The sequence below is a fragment of the Caloenas nicobarica genome, chromosome 19, assembly GCF_036013445.1.
Source record: "Caloenas nicobarica isolate bCalNic1 chromosome 19, bCalNic1.hap1, whole genome shotgun sequence".
NCBI lineage: Eukaryota > Metazoa > Chordata > Aves > Columbiformes > Columbidae > Caloenas > Caloenas nicobarica.
In genome coordinates this window covers 10,576,451-10,591,875 of record NC_088263.1, presented here as the reverse complement: position 1 = coordinate 10,591,875, position 15,425 = coordinate 10,576,451, and the positions used below count along the sequence as shown (strand labels likewise).

The 15,425-nt window shown below is 40.6% G+C and overlaps 1 protein-coding gene across 7 annotated transcripts in view; it reads left to right on the top strand.

Moving 5' to 3' along the window:
- Positions 1-15,425, top strand: part of DENND1A (DENN domain containing 1A) — a 158,624-nt gene that overhangs the window by 82,698 nt on the left and 60,501 nt on the right. For all 7 annotated transcript variants that reach the window (XM_065648461.1, XM_065648462.1, XM_065648458.1 and 4 more), the window contains 2 exons: positions 7,222-7,323; positions 13,507-13,632. In XM_065648461.1, coding sequence (XP_065504533.1) covers positions 7,222-7,323; positions 13,507-13,632 — 228 coding nt within the window. The remainder of the gene's footprint in view (positions 1-7,221; positions 7,324-13,506; positions 13,633-15,425) is intronic.

Here is a 15,425-nt window from a genome sequence, read left to right as displayed (position 1 = left end):
AGAAACTTTCTGTCCCGTATCTGTACCAGGGAATCATTGGCTTGCTCATTACAGTAGCTGTCTATTTGAAAAAGAAGGGAGAGACCTGGTAGAGGATGGGATATTATCTCAATGCAGATACTTGTCAGCTTTCACAAATCCATTTTCTCACAGGGAGATACATGCTTAGCCTGGCAATGGGTATAGGAAAAAAAAAGTTAATCTTTAGACCTTGGAGTCGCTTAGCGTGGTGTCTCTCTCGTGCCTTGCTACTCCAACCCACCAGCTCTTCCTTTGTCTGAGCTTCTCAGACCGCAGGGCTCTGTGGGCCTTCTAAACTCCATCTGTAGAAACTCAAAAAAGGAGTCGTTTTTGGAGAAGCCAATTTTCATCCATTTTAGTAACTTGCGAAAAATCTGTTTAGTACTAAATCCTGTAAGGCTTTTGAATAGCCGAAGATTCTGGAGCACAGACTCACTTTGGCAAAGTACAGTCATTCAAAGTGCCTTCTGAAATCAATTACATAAATAAAACAAAGTGTCTTTTCTCCTCCCTCTGCTCCAAAGGATAAATTGAATACTTCCAGATAGAAATGCGTCTTCCAGCTAACGGTGCTTTTCCCACTGGGCCGCTGTATCTGTGTGCTGGCGCGATTTGGCTGTGCCCTGGGCAAAGGGAAGGGGCTGTTGCTCAGGTGAGCTGCACCACGAGGAGTTCCCCTCTGCCTGGCCCTGACGCGAAAGCTCCCTCTCTTTGTCCTGTTCTTCAAATGGAGCGGTAAAACTGTGTTTTATTTGTTAGAATAACAACTTAGTAGCAAGAGCAATTTTTTCTCATGATCTAGCAGTTGCGTATTTTTAAAAATAGAATGTATTCATTTTTCCATATCAAAATAACTTTATAAACTACAACTAAACCCCACTGTCGTTATGCAGTGTTCATTTTTCTTTAAATGCTGAAATTTCAGCAGATAGATCTTTAAAAGTGTTTTGCTAATCCATGTGTTCTAGTTTCAGGAGAAGGGATTAATTTCCCCAGTCTTCTATTCAGGTTAAGACAGGTGCACTCTATCTACTGTACAGCCCCGTGGGACTAATCGCAGTTATATACGGGCTCACGGTTCTGCCCCAGCAGCTCCCGTTGCAGAATTTGTAATTGTTGCGTAAATGTTAGCGGAAGCCGCCGAGAACGCTGTGCTGGGAAGGGGAGGGGGAACTTGGAATGCAGAAAAGAAAATATCTAGCTTTAGTATTGTTTCTGTGGGGCTTTGCTATTGCTACCTTGGAGTGGGTCCTCTGGAAGAAATATAGCAGGAATGTTAATGATTTAAAACAAAATACACCCTCTCTCAACTCAAAAGTTGGGGTTTTTTTTCAAACCACTGTGTGGCTTAAAGTTAGTTTGCAGTTTCCTGTGTTACACGGGATCTCTGTAGAAGGAGCGGTTATTTTAATGGAAAATGACAAAATTTTCTTATGATTAAAATATCAAGCATATCCATTGACTGTTAAATCTAATTTGCTGTGACTGAAATGTTCTCCAGTGAGATAAGATAATCTCCTGTTATAGGTCAGAAGGCTCCAGCTGATTTATGAGGGAAAATCTTGGTAGAAAATATAGAGCTGTGTTTTGTGCTCTTATTTTTCAGCTTGTCTATCATCACCTAGTTAGTCATTCTTTATAAGATTTCCATTTAGCAATCCATAAAGTGACTTCAAAGAAGGCTAAAAGTTTATAAGCTGTTGGATAAGCAAGGCTGGAGCTATCACATGAATAATGGAACTTGCTTACGGAACTAATTGAATTCATATTAGATGAAGATAAGTACTTAGTACTGATAAATAACGAGGTAGGAAAATGAAGCTCTATCAAATGAACACATCCCTTTCGTAATCTTGTTTTATTTTCTGCCTGTGTACCGGATGCTGGTTTGGCGTTCAGATGATATAAAACTGACCTTTGTGTTCTGAGTGGTGTCAAACTGAACTGGCAGCCTGTTCCTTTTTGTCATAGTAAACGATTGTTTCAGCAACTGTTCCTGTAGGGAGGGTTGTTAGTGTGATGGCGCTGATGGCAGAGGAATGCCCTTGACCTAGAGACTCGGGCTGGAGCTGGGGCCCATGCGGCTCCGATGACCCCGCGGGCCGGGGGTGCTGAGCTGTGGCGCGCGGTGCTGGCGCTGGCCTCTGCCAGGCCCGGGCACACCGGTGCCACCCTGACCGTGCGCCACGCGGGGCACAAACACAACCCTTGCAGTTCATCGTTACAAAAGCATCTCTGAAACTTTTGGTTTGATATTCCGGTCGCTCAAGGACTTTTTCTGGGGCTTCAGAATTTTAATTCTTGCAAGATTATCCAGAAGGAATTTGTGGGTGAAAACACGTTGCGTTTGTCAGAATGATTTTCTAACATTATTCCTAAGCATAAAGGACAATTGTGTATATCATAAACCCTACATGAGCAGGTTTTAATTTCCTTTTAACCTGGTAGAAGTAAGTATGTCCAAGTAAGGAAAAGAAGGTTCACTAAAGTTCCTGCTGTCTTTGACACGCTAGGGCACGGCAGCTGGTCTCACTCACGTCAAGAGTCCCTTGTGCAGACAGCTGACCGGGGAGCCGTGTCCAGCCCTCCGAACCTGCTCGGCCGTGTCTGCCGGCTGGTGTCCAGGGAGCCCTGGGGATGCTGCTTGTGGTCCAGTCTCATACAGCCCCGTTAGCCGCACAGCGGCCGAGCCAACGAACCCTGAGCCGGTCCCGTCAGCTCGGGCTCGGCGGTGACAGAGCCGGGGCGTCCCCTGGCCGCAAAAGACACGCCGAGAATTCCTGGCCCACAGGCGTCTTCCAGTGGTAGTGTTAATGGTTCTATTTTTTGCCTGGAGAGAGGAGTAATGTTTAGCTTTTTTGCATCCATTTATACTTAGTAAATCGCTGCCTTTTCTAGCCGTAACTGAAGAAGTGCAGCTTTCTTTATAGGGTTTAAATGAAGGAGTTATATAAATATGTACATTTAAATCCAGGTCTTAAAACTAAATGTAATTTAGTCACGCACAAATATTATGAATGTGGCTGTACGTGGTTTCAGGAGTATTCACAATGCATTTAAAATATGATGAACTACTTATGGAGTTATCTTTTATCCAATAATTGGAAAAAAATGGAAAGAATAACTGTTTTAATAAGCGATTCTGTGTGTGAGGATGTTTGAGGGGCAAGTTTTAAGAAAGACAAACACTGCAGTAGCCGGTAGACCCAGCAGTAAGCGCAGGAGGTTTTTGTGTGTTGTGCGGCACTGCTGGAGCAGCGCTGGCGATGTTTGTCGCTCGGTTGGCAGCAGCTGCTGGCGCTGGGGTCTGGAGCATCGTCACCTGTAGGAGCGGAGCAGCGGAAGGGGGGCTGGGCAGAGCCCACCTGCGGGGCCCATCAAAGGCCTGCGGGGTCAGGGGGCACATCCAGCTTAACCAGATCTGTCTGCTGAATAGCCATTTCAGATTGTAAATCTAAGGGTGATTTCATTAAGTCCTTCTGGCTGCTGTTGGGGCATGAAATAATAAAATTTTATATCCGTTGCCTTTCCTGCTTCTGGCAGCCAGATTGACACATTGTTGTCTGCAGTGTTGTGGTGTTTTTCTTAAGAAAATACAAGGAAACTATTAACTAAGTAGAGACAAGTCATTAAGCAGATGGATTTTAGACTTGTTGTGACCCATGCTTTCACAATCATTTCAAAGATAATCTACACCTAGCTTCTAAAAATGTTAGTTTTTGTTGAGTTTTACCTTTCCGAAAGAATTACTGGAAGGTCCATTTTCTTTTTTTCTGTTACATTTTTTTGTATGTTGACCACATTTGCATCTGGTTATGAAACCTCATGATCAACTTGGTTTATGTTTTGGCACCAATTTAGCCATGAAGTCGTTCAGACCTGCAGACCCGGTGGTGGTGTTTGGTTGTCGTCGTTGTTTTTAATGAAATATTCAATGAAATTGTTCATCTGAAAGAAGTTTAACTTAAGATTTTTTTTACGATAGGAAATGCAAAAACTGGCAACTGGGCACAGTGATAATAAAATACCATTTAGTATCAACTGATGTTGGTGTCATTGATGAATATTGCTTCTAGCATGGGATCTGAGTGAGACAGGAGAGCACCCCTTCATACTTCTATTAGAATATAGTTTCTCAGTGTTTTTGCGAAGTTTCACATAAAACATTTAAATTAGTTCAAGTGTTTGGCTGCTTGAGAGCCGGACAGACGCACTAACTGCTGCTTATTTACTGACCTGGTGTTTAAGGCCCCCTGGAGTTTGTTTGAAAAGTTAAGAGATTTTCACAGTAAAGGTGCCATTTCTGAAATTTAAAGTGCTCTTTTCACCAGGAGATAAGTTCTCTCTGATTAAGTCAGTAATTCTTACTAAGCCATGTTTATAGAGGCCATAAACAATGGGTTCAGTGTGCTTGTTAAACTAGTTTTCCATACCTCTCCGCTCTTTTAAAAAGAGACATTTAAAATAGAAGGCAGGTGTAGGTGTTAGTTCGATTTGATGGTTTTTAGGTGATTAATTATGGCTACAAGTAATTCAGTGAGGATGGTCAAGAAGGGTTTGCAGTAGTGATACGTGATGCACATTTTCACTGAATCACTTCTTTTGACTCAGCAAATCCCTCATCTGTAGGAAAATTAGATACGGAAACTATGATGTTCATGTCTCCTCTTGTTCTTTGCTTTTCCACAATTTTTTTCAGCAAAATATGAACATACAGAATACAGTCCATTCTGTTTAACAGGCATCACTTCGTTTGTAGAATTTCGTTTAGATATTCAAGAAGCTGTGAACTGTGCAATGTGACTGTATATGGCTTAGTAGTTGTCCCTTTGAATTTTGAGAAAATGACAACAACGTGCAAACTGTACCTGTGAAAATGATCCACATGGAATTGCGATTCGCAGAGTCCAATGGGGTTTAATGTGGGAAATGCAGTTGGATGTTGGGAATTTTTACTAAAATTCCAACAACAGAGTAAATGCTTTTATTTCCAGGCCAGTTGGGCTGATAGGTGCTACATTTAGCAAAAGAACCATTTAATTATTTGATAAAAGCCCTTATAGCTATCTGGTAGTACCTTTATTGAAGATTACAGTGAAAGACGATAAAAACAGGTAAGGGTTAAGATGAATGGGTCATTCTGCATTTCTCTAGGATGAGCCACAATTGGACCATTGAAAAATTATATTTTTCAGATGCATTGCAAGACAGATGCTATAAATCAAGTTAGTCTCAAGTGTTTTATTAAATTTGAGGGTTTGCCTCCAGGGAGATGCACTGTCTTAATAGAAACGCTGAGCAGTTTTCAAGCCAGGTTTGCAGTCCCGGCGTAAGGTGCAGCACAGCAGGTTGATCCCGACCGTCCCTCCGGAGACACCCACTGCTGGGCCGCGTGTGGAGGTGCTGGGCTTGATCAGCATTTCCAGCCCGTGCACCGTGAGCAGCGTCCTCCAGAACCGCGCTCCTGGGCAGGTATCCGCCTGCACGAGCCACTCTTTGCTGCAGATACCCCAACATTTTGCTGAAAGGAAGGTGCAGATTCACCCCCGAAGTTACCAAACCAGCCCCTGACAAGTTCCAGCACGTGTTTGTTGCTTCTTTGGCAAGAATCAAGAGAAGGTTTTAATTCCTTCTGTCTTGTCCTACTAGCACTCGATTTTGACAAGCTTCTGGCTTTGGTTAAGTATGTTGCAAGACCTTTTTGTTGGAGCTTTTTAGACTCCTCTGAGTATAAGTGAGATTTTTAATCTTCTGAAACAGGAAGGAGCAAATCAGTTTGTCTGGCGCTTCCGGACTCCTAAAGGAGCGAGACTCCTGGATTGCTTTGGAGTTTATCAGATGCAGCCAACAGAGTGACCTTTGGTTCCTGAAATGTAGAGGAAAGTACCTGGTTTGTCGTGCAGTACTTGTCCTTTTTATATGGAAAGCATTAAATGTAATATTCTTCCATTTAAGTTACAGACATTTCTCAAGGAAGACCTAAACTTAAATGTCGACAGAGTGCTTTTTATAGTTGTTGGCTTTTTTTTCCCCCACTAAGTACACAGCAGTTTTCTTTATAGACAGAGGACTGAGCCTTGAAAACTGAAGGTAATTATTTAGATGCCTAAGGCTCAACTTTGCCATTGTTTTAGAGCTTTAGTTCCTTTCTTTTAAAGGAAACAATTCTTCCCACCCCGCAAAACCTTAATTAAAAATTGAGCATGTTTTTGTTCATTTTCCTCCTCAGTAACTTGCATTTGGTCCTGCTATAGGTATGTAAGTATTTAAACATTTGTTTTCAGTGTCACTGGGAAATTTCCTTAATGACCATATTCTCTAGCTCCACTTTCTCTGATTTTGCATTTTTAGAGGCTATTTTTGAAGAGGGCTTAAATAGGTATGATTAGTCAGTCAAAAAAGTTCAATTCTCCTGTTAGCGGAAGAAGTGTTAAAATGAATATTTAAATGCTGCTCTGTTTCATATGATTGGTTCATTTACTGTTGTTTAAGCAGGGAAATAAAGTCTGACAATGTTTAAATTTGCTGAGGTCACCAATGCCTTTAGACACTAAAAGTCAAAGGTACTAATGATAGGGTTTTTTGAGAAATAGGTTATGCTTTTCTCGTTTTTAAGACTGTTACAGATGGTGTAAACTTTTTTTTTTCCCATTTAAATGATTTGTTTACTAACCTCTGGTAGTGTCCATTTTACTTAAACATAGTTGTAAACTTGTTTCTATTGGAGTTCCAAAATTCAGCCTGGAATGTGGAGACCAATTCCCATCCCTGACTTATTGCAGCTCTTACCTCCTAGAAAAGCCACCATTTATTGTTATATAAATTAATTTCCCAATATTGACTCAGCTAGAAACTGCTAAATGTGCAAACAGGATACCTGAGTTAAGATAAACATCAGTAGAGGTGCTTGGAATAAATCTTTGCTTGAATAATCTCAAACAGTAATTCTCTGGTTGCAGAAATTTCGGTATGCACAATATTAAGAACTTGCTTCTGCAAATTGAGGGTTAATTTTTCAACATTGAAAAGTGTTAATACATAAAGCAAATGATGACAAAGACAGGAATGTTGGTTGTTTTAAAATGCTGCAGGTTTTGTAATGCCATGATGTTGTGCCATCACTTGTGTTCTTTATGTGTAAGATTTAACTCTTCGTACTTCTGTTTTCCTTTCCCTTTTCTTGAATTTGTTCATTTTTAGAAAGTAAGAAACATGGCCCTGGAAGATGTAGTGATTCTTAATGTAGACACCAACACACTGGAAACCCCTTTCGATGACCTTCAGAGCCTTCCTAATGACGTGGTATGTATGAAATGATTTATTCAACTATTCCATTGCAGAAGAGTGTCCATCCTTTCGACCTGCTTGGTTTGTGACTGAGGCCTCTCATTGTGTTACTCTCGTTGCTATAAGTAAACTGCTTTATCTCAATTCTTTCCTGTTTTGAAGTGTTAAGCAATGTTTGTTTGAACATTTGCAGACATGCGTTTAAGCCTCCTAATAAAAATTAGCTAATGCTCACATAAGCTAGAAATGCTGCAACAACCCAGTTTCAGTTCTGGAATAGCATGATCGAGTTTCAGGTCATCTAAAGAGTTAGTCTTTTATGGGTAAAAAGATATGATAACATGCAGGTTATGGTACATCTGAACAGGAAACAAAAATTCAAACTTTTTTCTTTATGGTGTGAAAAAGTGCTGCTATTTGAAACCATCTTTATCTATTCCATTTGGAAGAAAAATCCTGCATTTTTAGATAACTTTATTCTCCAAATGAATTTTTTTTTCCTGTGACTTCTTCCAGGTGAGCTTTAATGCACTCTGGACATTTTATATCCTGAGTTACGGAGTCCTGCATATTCAGTTCTAGGACTGCTCAGTGCATATAATTTGGAACTTATTTTTGTTCTCATTCAAACTCTATTTATTTTGTAATAACTTGATAGAAATGTAGTATAAATACTTGATCTTTCCCTCGAATGGGACGAAAGTACATCCAGGCTGCTACTTGCTGCTGTCGTCATCTCACTGAAGCAGCTGAGAGGGAAGAGCAGGAAAGTGAGTAAGTGTGTGAGAAGCTATTTTTGAGTCAGAGGGTGACTGTTTAGGAGGAAACGACAGGGGGAAATCTGGATTTCTTTTACTAGTTCAAAATATTGTGCTGACAGTTAGATCTATGCCTTTTTATATGTAGCTGAGAAATAAAACTGATATGCAGGGAGCTCAATATCAGCTGGTCTGTTTGAGGAAAAACTCGAGTGATGGTGAATGCCCAGTGCCTCCCACTGTGACATCCCGTCGTTCGTCTGGGATCTGTGGTGTGATTCATTCTTCAAAAACAGGGAGCTCGGGACGAAAGGTCCCTCTTGATTGGGAACATTTTGGCTTTAGTCAAGCATTTAGTCTCTAAGTTACTTCCATGATTTTTTCTGGCTTTATATAGTTTTTCCTTTAGATTTCACTCCGAGCATCCAAATCTGCCAGCTGGGCATTGCTCGTGCCGTTATCCGCAGCCCAGGGAATGGCAGACTTGTAAATGTCACGGAATTATGTAAGAAATGTCTGGATGCAGCGAGTCCAAGGCCTCAAACATGTATATGATTTGTCAACAATCAAGTATTATATTAGATTTTATGAGACTTCATTAAAGGAGCTGTTGTAGGCGCACTGTAGAACATCAGAAGAGACTTCACCAATAAACACAGAACTTCAAGCTTTGGAATGTAATAAATTTTAAGAGACTTCCTTCCTTTCATTATTTACTTTTACTTCACTTTTATAACAGTAGAGAGTTGTGTTTTATTAGTTCAAATTTCTTGATTCAGCTTTCCACAGGTCTATTTTAAAGCTACATTTTCTCTTGGAGGATGTTTGGAGCATAGCAGAGGAAGTGCTGCCAGCAAATTCAATTAACTGGCATAGCTCACAAATAGCGTACATGGTGTATATTTTTTCACAACTGCTATATAAATACAGCTGGGATTAATATTTGTCGCAACAAAGCCTTAACTCGAATCGTGTTGCGTTGTGTAATTAATGTTTGGGATCAGTGTTTATGTCTTTCTTAGGTTTGTTTCACTATTTTAGTTACCTAGAAAAGGGAGTATTCTGCTCAAGGCCGTTTCCTTTCCTTCAGACTGCTTAATATTTGGCTTTGACCACTAGAGAGCAGCTGCTCTTCTTTGCGAGAATTGAATTTCTGTCAGTTTTTTCATGCATCATGTGTTTGGAACTGTAAGTGGATCAAGTTGTTCATCTCAGCAGGGAGACTCTAAAGCCAATCCATTATACTTTCTTTTTTCTTTTTTTTTTTTCTTTTGCATCCCTGGGCGGATGGGGAGGTGCTGGGAGTGTGTGTCCCCACTGGCCTCAGTCTAAATAGATGCATTTATGATCCAGGAAACTAAAAATGTATTCAACAGTTTGGTCTGTTATGTCAAACTATTCTGCCAGTTTTGCTACTTAATGTGAACAGTGAGCAATTAATGCGCTGCTGAATAGACACAAAATTTACTCTCCTAAATTAAATCTATCTATATTCGACACTGAGGAAAAACATCTTCTGTGTGATGCATTTGCCATCAGGTAATTAATCCAGTGGAAAATTTTTAAAGCTGCTTCTCCCCTTTCCTTGAACAGCTTTTTTAATCAAGTAAAACAACGCCATGAAGTCCTGTGATTATTCTAGAGCTTCAGGCAGTGAGTTGTGCTTGTTTCATGATAGGGATGTTGCTCCCTAATCTGTCAATTCTCAGGAGTCTGGAATGAACTGCTCTTCAATCCTGTACCCCCGGGATCCAAACAAGCGCGGCCTGTGCTGACGTGTCTTTCCCGTTAGCGTTGTGCCAGGGGAGCTGGGGGCACCGAGGCAGGTCCAGCAGAGTCAGGCCAGCTCATTTCTTTGCTCGCGTTCCCTCGGTGAGCAGTGGCGCTTCCTGACACGGGCAGGTCAGACCCCTGAAATCAAGGTGTGTACGACTGCGTTACTGCTCGCTGCTCAAGCCGTGAAAAGCTGTCCCTCCTTCACCTTCTGCTTCTGAAATCTTGCTGAAAATCTGGCAGCACGAGAACGCCCTGGGAAGTAACTTTCCTTTTAAAACAGTCAATATTAAAAAAAGAGATTTATTAAGGACTGTGATTACAATAAGTGCATCTGCTGCTGACAAGTCTCCTACACCACCGTCTGTGTTGCAAGGAATAGCAAAGAGGGGGTAGTAATTTTTTTTTCTGCAACCCTTATGGTTTTTCATGTATTTCCAAATAAGTGTCATCTTCTAGTCTTAGTTGCAGTCAGAGCTTCATATTATGAGGAATAAAGCATAAGCTCACTCTGTCAACTTGTAGTTTTTATTAAATGAAGCCCCGATGCAATGCAGTGCACTGCGCCAAGGAGATCTCGCGTATCTGGTAGCTGGGAGAATATTGTAAATTTGCACCAGCCTATGAATATCTGAGGCTGTCCGTAATTTAGTTGTGTAGGCTACTGTTGTCCATTCATTAACAACTTACACAAGCAGGAAACCCATGTTACTGTTTTTCATTTAGTGGGAAATTAACTGATTTCAGGACAGCAAGAAGTACTAAACTACAACTCTATAGCAGAACCATTTTCTTAAAGGTGAATCCATTTTTATTTCTTACACTGTGTTTGCAATAGAATGTTTCTTGCTTTATTCATGTTGACAACTGAAAAGCCTTGGACCTAATTAAAAGAATTTCCACTAGCACCTTTACTGAACCATTTCATTATGCTGCATTGCACAGATTGCATTTTGAAACATGGTGATAGTTTAAATCTGACCTTTAAACCTGAACTGCCAGAAGTATAAAAATCTTTAAAAACACTCTCAGGGTAGACTGCATGTATATGTGTCTGTTTGGCTAGAAATAATCTTCATATTGAGTGGTCACAGTCTTTCTTTTTTTTAAGTATTACTGCCTCTTTAGGCAGGAAACAATCATAATTCTGCTTGTATAACTTAGTCTTACGTACTAATTTATTCCAGAGTAAACATCTTATTTTTTTATTACTTGTTAGTCTCTTTAAATATGTTGTTGTTAATGTTTTCTTTTTTAAAAACTATCACATGCCTATTGCAATAGTCCTGATTGAAAGAGTAAAAGTGTGCATATATTATGTAAAGTAGACATCCTACAGTGTTCGATTCAGTCTTACAAGAGAGCAAATGATCTGAAAGGTTAAGGAATCAGCAAAATACCCATCAATATTCTGCTTCTACCCTAAGGAGGGAAGCTGAAAGACAGAAAGGCTGTGACTAGCCTTCGGAACTTCTCGTTTGTTGTAAAACAAATAGAGCCTTTTCCTTCTATATAGATGGCAAGTTCCTTATCTTCACATGAATGTTTAAAGAAAACCACTTATAAAAATATTTGAGATGGATTTGGAAGTTACTCAGAGCTACAGACATTTTATTGCATTTTGAAGAACTGTCTTTAGATTGTTTATATAAGTTAATATAGGAAATAAACACATATTTCATCACTAGAACATCAGACTGCTTCAAACTTGCAGAAGTTCAGTGTGCTGTTCAGGTTTGAAAATGTGATGAAGCTTTTACGTTTAGAGAACAACAGAGCTCCCTGAGGGACATCTTGGTGAATGGGAGTGAGCTCACGGTATGGGCATGATAGACTAAATCTGTTATCATGTGTTATGGTAATAAGTGCTTATGTGCTCGTTAATGCATGGATCATTGGCATGAGCTGCAGCATTCGGATTTATAAACAATGCTGGACATGCTCTCGATTATTTCTGTTATACTAAATAACCATAGTGAAAATCCTTCTACAACAGAAGCTGCAGAAAATTCAAAGTAAAAGGAAATGTCTTTGCAACTGTTTTGCTAAACACAAGTGCAAATATAACATCTAGTTTTAAGAGAAGGAAATGTGGTGCACAGCATGGGTTATGTATCTGACACCTATGTAGCAGCAGTCACGTTCCCGCCGTCCCCTGTGATTAAGGTACCTCCTCAAGGTCGGGGTTTGCACATGACATGACCGCGTCCCCTGAAGTACTACTTGAATTTCTTTCAAGAATCAGTGCCCGGATTGTTGGTTTTGTACTGTGACATGTTCTGTGAGATCTGTCTCAAAAAACTTGCCTTGTCCTCATTCTGTCTGCAACACCAAAAAATTACTACTGACATAACTATTTGTTAATGATTTAACATAACCTATAATCCTTGCAGCACAGGTACAGCAAGCTTGATGTTAATCTTTGAAAGGTTTTGATATTTCCTTTCCTAGCTTGTGTTTGGGAAAGAAAAACGCTGTCACTAACAATATATAATACACAACCTGACTTCAGTAGTTACTGAGCTCTAAGCGCTGGAAAAGAGACATCAAACTAAGTCACAACCTTCGTGTATGTATGAGTAATTCTGAAGCACAGAGAACAGTAACAGATAATCCTCTAAATCTTTAGCCCTTGGTGTACACAGAAAACAAAGAACACTCCAGTAACCTGCATCCCTGGTAGTTTTAACTGTGCCTGCGTAGCAACGTGTTGAGTTGATAGTTGCACGGTTGTGAGGGGTGTGCGTGAACGGTAACGAGCCCTTAGGGCCGAGTTCAGCTCAAGTGCAGCCCCGAGTCCCGAGGGAACGAAACCCCCGGCGGGCGGGAGAGGGCCGAGGGCGCGGGGCGGGCCCGCGCGGCTGGGCCGTGTCTCCTGAGGAGCAGGGAGGAAAAACGTCAGTAGAGACCGACCCTTGTGAGGGACGGAATGTTGTTGTGAATTTGAGACTTCTACAAAACCTGCGAGTTTTGTTCTGTGGCTGGCACGGGGTGTCTGCGGGGATGCGGCCGGTTCCAGAGCCGAGCCCGCCAGCACAGCCCGTGCAGGAGAGGCCTAACGCCGGCCGAGGGAGCCCGCCCTGTGCGTATGTTATACTCTCGGTTTGTTATTTTCCATTAAGGCTCTGAAATGTGAGGGAACATAGCCTTAAAAGAAGAGCAAACAAACAAAACACACACAAAAAACCACCGACAACAAAAAACCCAAAACCAACTTGTATTTGTGGCAAACAAATTTTTCTCACCTTTAGAATTTGTTCTTAGCCTTGGTGGTGATGGACGGCCTGATTATGCAGAACAGTTTCTCTGTTGGTCTGATGTTTGAATTAATTTAGCTGAAATTCTTTCATGGATTATAATCAAGAACAACACAGAACTTCACGGACTGCCCTTGAAAGAGAACTCAACAGCAAGGGAACGGTGGGTTCTAACTAGGAGGGAAGGTTCAAATGAAGCTTTTCTTTTCCTGTTGGTTTCTGAATAGAATCCAAACATATCATAGAGAAGCAAAACAGCTTGAAAAGTAATGCTTTTAGATCTAAAAAATTCAACTTTAAATTCCCAAGGTGACTTTTTGTGATAACTGCGGCTGTAGTAGGAGCATTTTTCATTTAGCTGTGCCTCAGCGTGTTCAGCTTTGGTTGTGAGACCTGTCGTGTGATTTCAGGTTTCTGCACTGAAGAACAGATTGAAGAAAGTCTCTACAACCACTGGAGATGGTGTCGCGAGAGCGTTTCTAAAAGCACAAGCCTCTTTCTTTGGGAGCTACAGGAACGCCTTGAAAATTGAACCTGTAAGTAGGAATTGAGTAGGCATAAGATGTAAATCTACAGCTGTGGTGGGAACAAAGCTAACAAGAATTCCAAGTGTAGTATAACCTGCTTTTACTTAAGGTCAGCATTGTGTCTCTTCGGCTGACTAGCACTGAAAACAGTGTTCAGTCTCCAAAAAAGAAAGAGGTGCAACAACCATGATCAATCACCCAGGAGGAAAACTTCTAATGGAAAGGTATGAGTGTTGCAGTTACGTTAGAAGAGAGATGATAAAAAAGTAGAAGTTGCTGATCATAGGAGGGTAGTACAGGGTTGACTGTTTTCCGTCACTGCATAACCGGAGTATTCGTTTTATTGTTTTTAAAGGTGGTAAAACATATATAGCTTTTTACACAATATATGCTTAACTATGACACATGCAAATTTATGTAAACCTGGAGTTTAAGAACATGGTACAATGAGTAAAGAAATTGTGCTTTTACATAAATAGGAAGAATGTCTGGACTTGTAACTATTGGCAGTAAATGTTCTGTTAGGGAAATTCGATGTCTTGCTTCTGGTTCAGAGCTGATCTCTATTTAGCAACGATTAAGTGCCATCTGAGTGGGGGAAGGATTTTTCTGTACTTGATCTTGGGTTTTGTTGCTTCTAGTGAAGCATCTGTTCCTGGCTTACTGCAAGGAGCTTCATGGACTTCAATACAAATCAGTGCAGGCAAACTAATGTACTTCCACAGGTTTCGTGACACGGTTTGCTACCGTATGTTTAGGGGGTTCCTTTTAAAGTGCGTACATTTAGCTGATAAGCAGTTAGAGACAAGGTAAATAGTATGAGGCTAAATGAGTGGAGTGAGGATGAAGGCTTACTGGTTGAGAAAAGGTGTTGGATTTTGCATTCTCCTGCTCTATGAAGATAGTGAAGAGATCTAGCATGCAGATGAGTAATAAATCTAATTTTAATCATCACGTTAAAGGAAAAGACCAGAAGATGCACTACAGGCATAGCGTTTCTTGAGGTTAAGGATGTTTCAGTAACTAAAGTCTCTTCAGTACTATAGTTTGTCTTGTTATTTTTAAAGCCAGAAGGAAAACATAACTCAGTCTGAATTGTAAACAGCCCAGTTATCACCATCAAATAAGCATCATTCCAACAATTCATATTTAAGGTTCAAAACCAACTTTGGAAGTCAGCATGAGCACTTCCACATCTTACTGGGGAAATCCATGTGTCACGTGTGTGGAAAAAATAAATTGTATTGACTTGTGTATGCCTGTCTGGGTGTAAGTACTGCGCTTTTGAAGTATCTGAGGTGAAATAATGGGAGGTATTCAAAATGTTGTCCATATAAATAAGAAAACTGCAAGCAGCGAGGCAGGCTGGCTGTACGCCTTTTTTCCATGTCAGGGAGACACTGGCTTCCCTTCATCCGCGCAGGTTTCCTTGTTCCGCGATGCTCCTCCCAGGAGTTGCCAGGCAACTCTGGGAATATCCGTGTCTGCTTGGCCTGGATATGTGCGTGAGATTAACTAGTTAAGGGATTTATGAAGAAAAAATAACAATTTAAATTGGTTCTCTGGACATACATCCAGCCTTCAAAATACCAGATGGTTAAAGATGAACATTTGAAATCAACTGACAATGGCACACCCCTCGAAAGTGCAACTTCAAGAGACAGTTAACCTGAGGAGTTAGAATAAATTGTTTGGCTTGCCTTATCATTGTGGGTTTTTTTTTCTCTTATTACCCTCACATGTTGTTATAAATATGGGGCATAAGCAATACCAAACATGATGTAGTTATTAGCATTTGATGT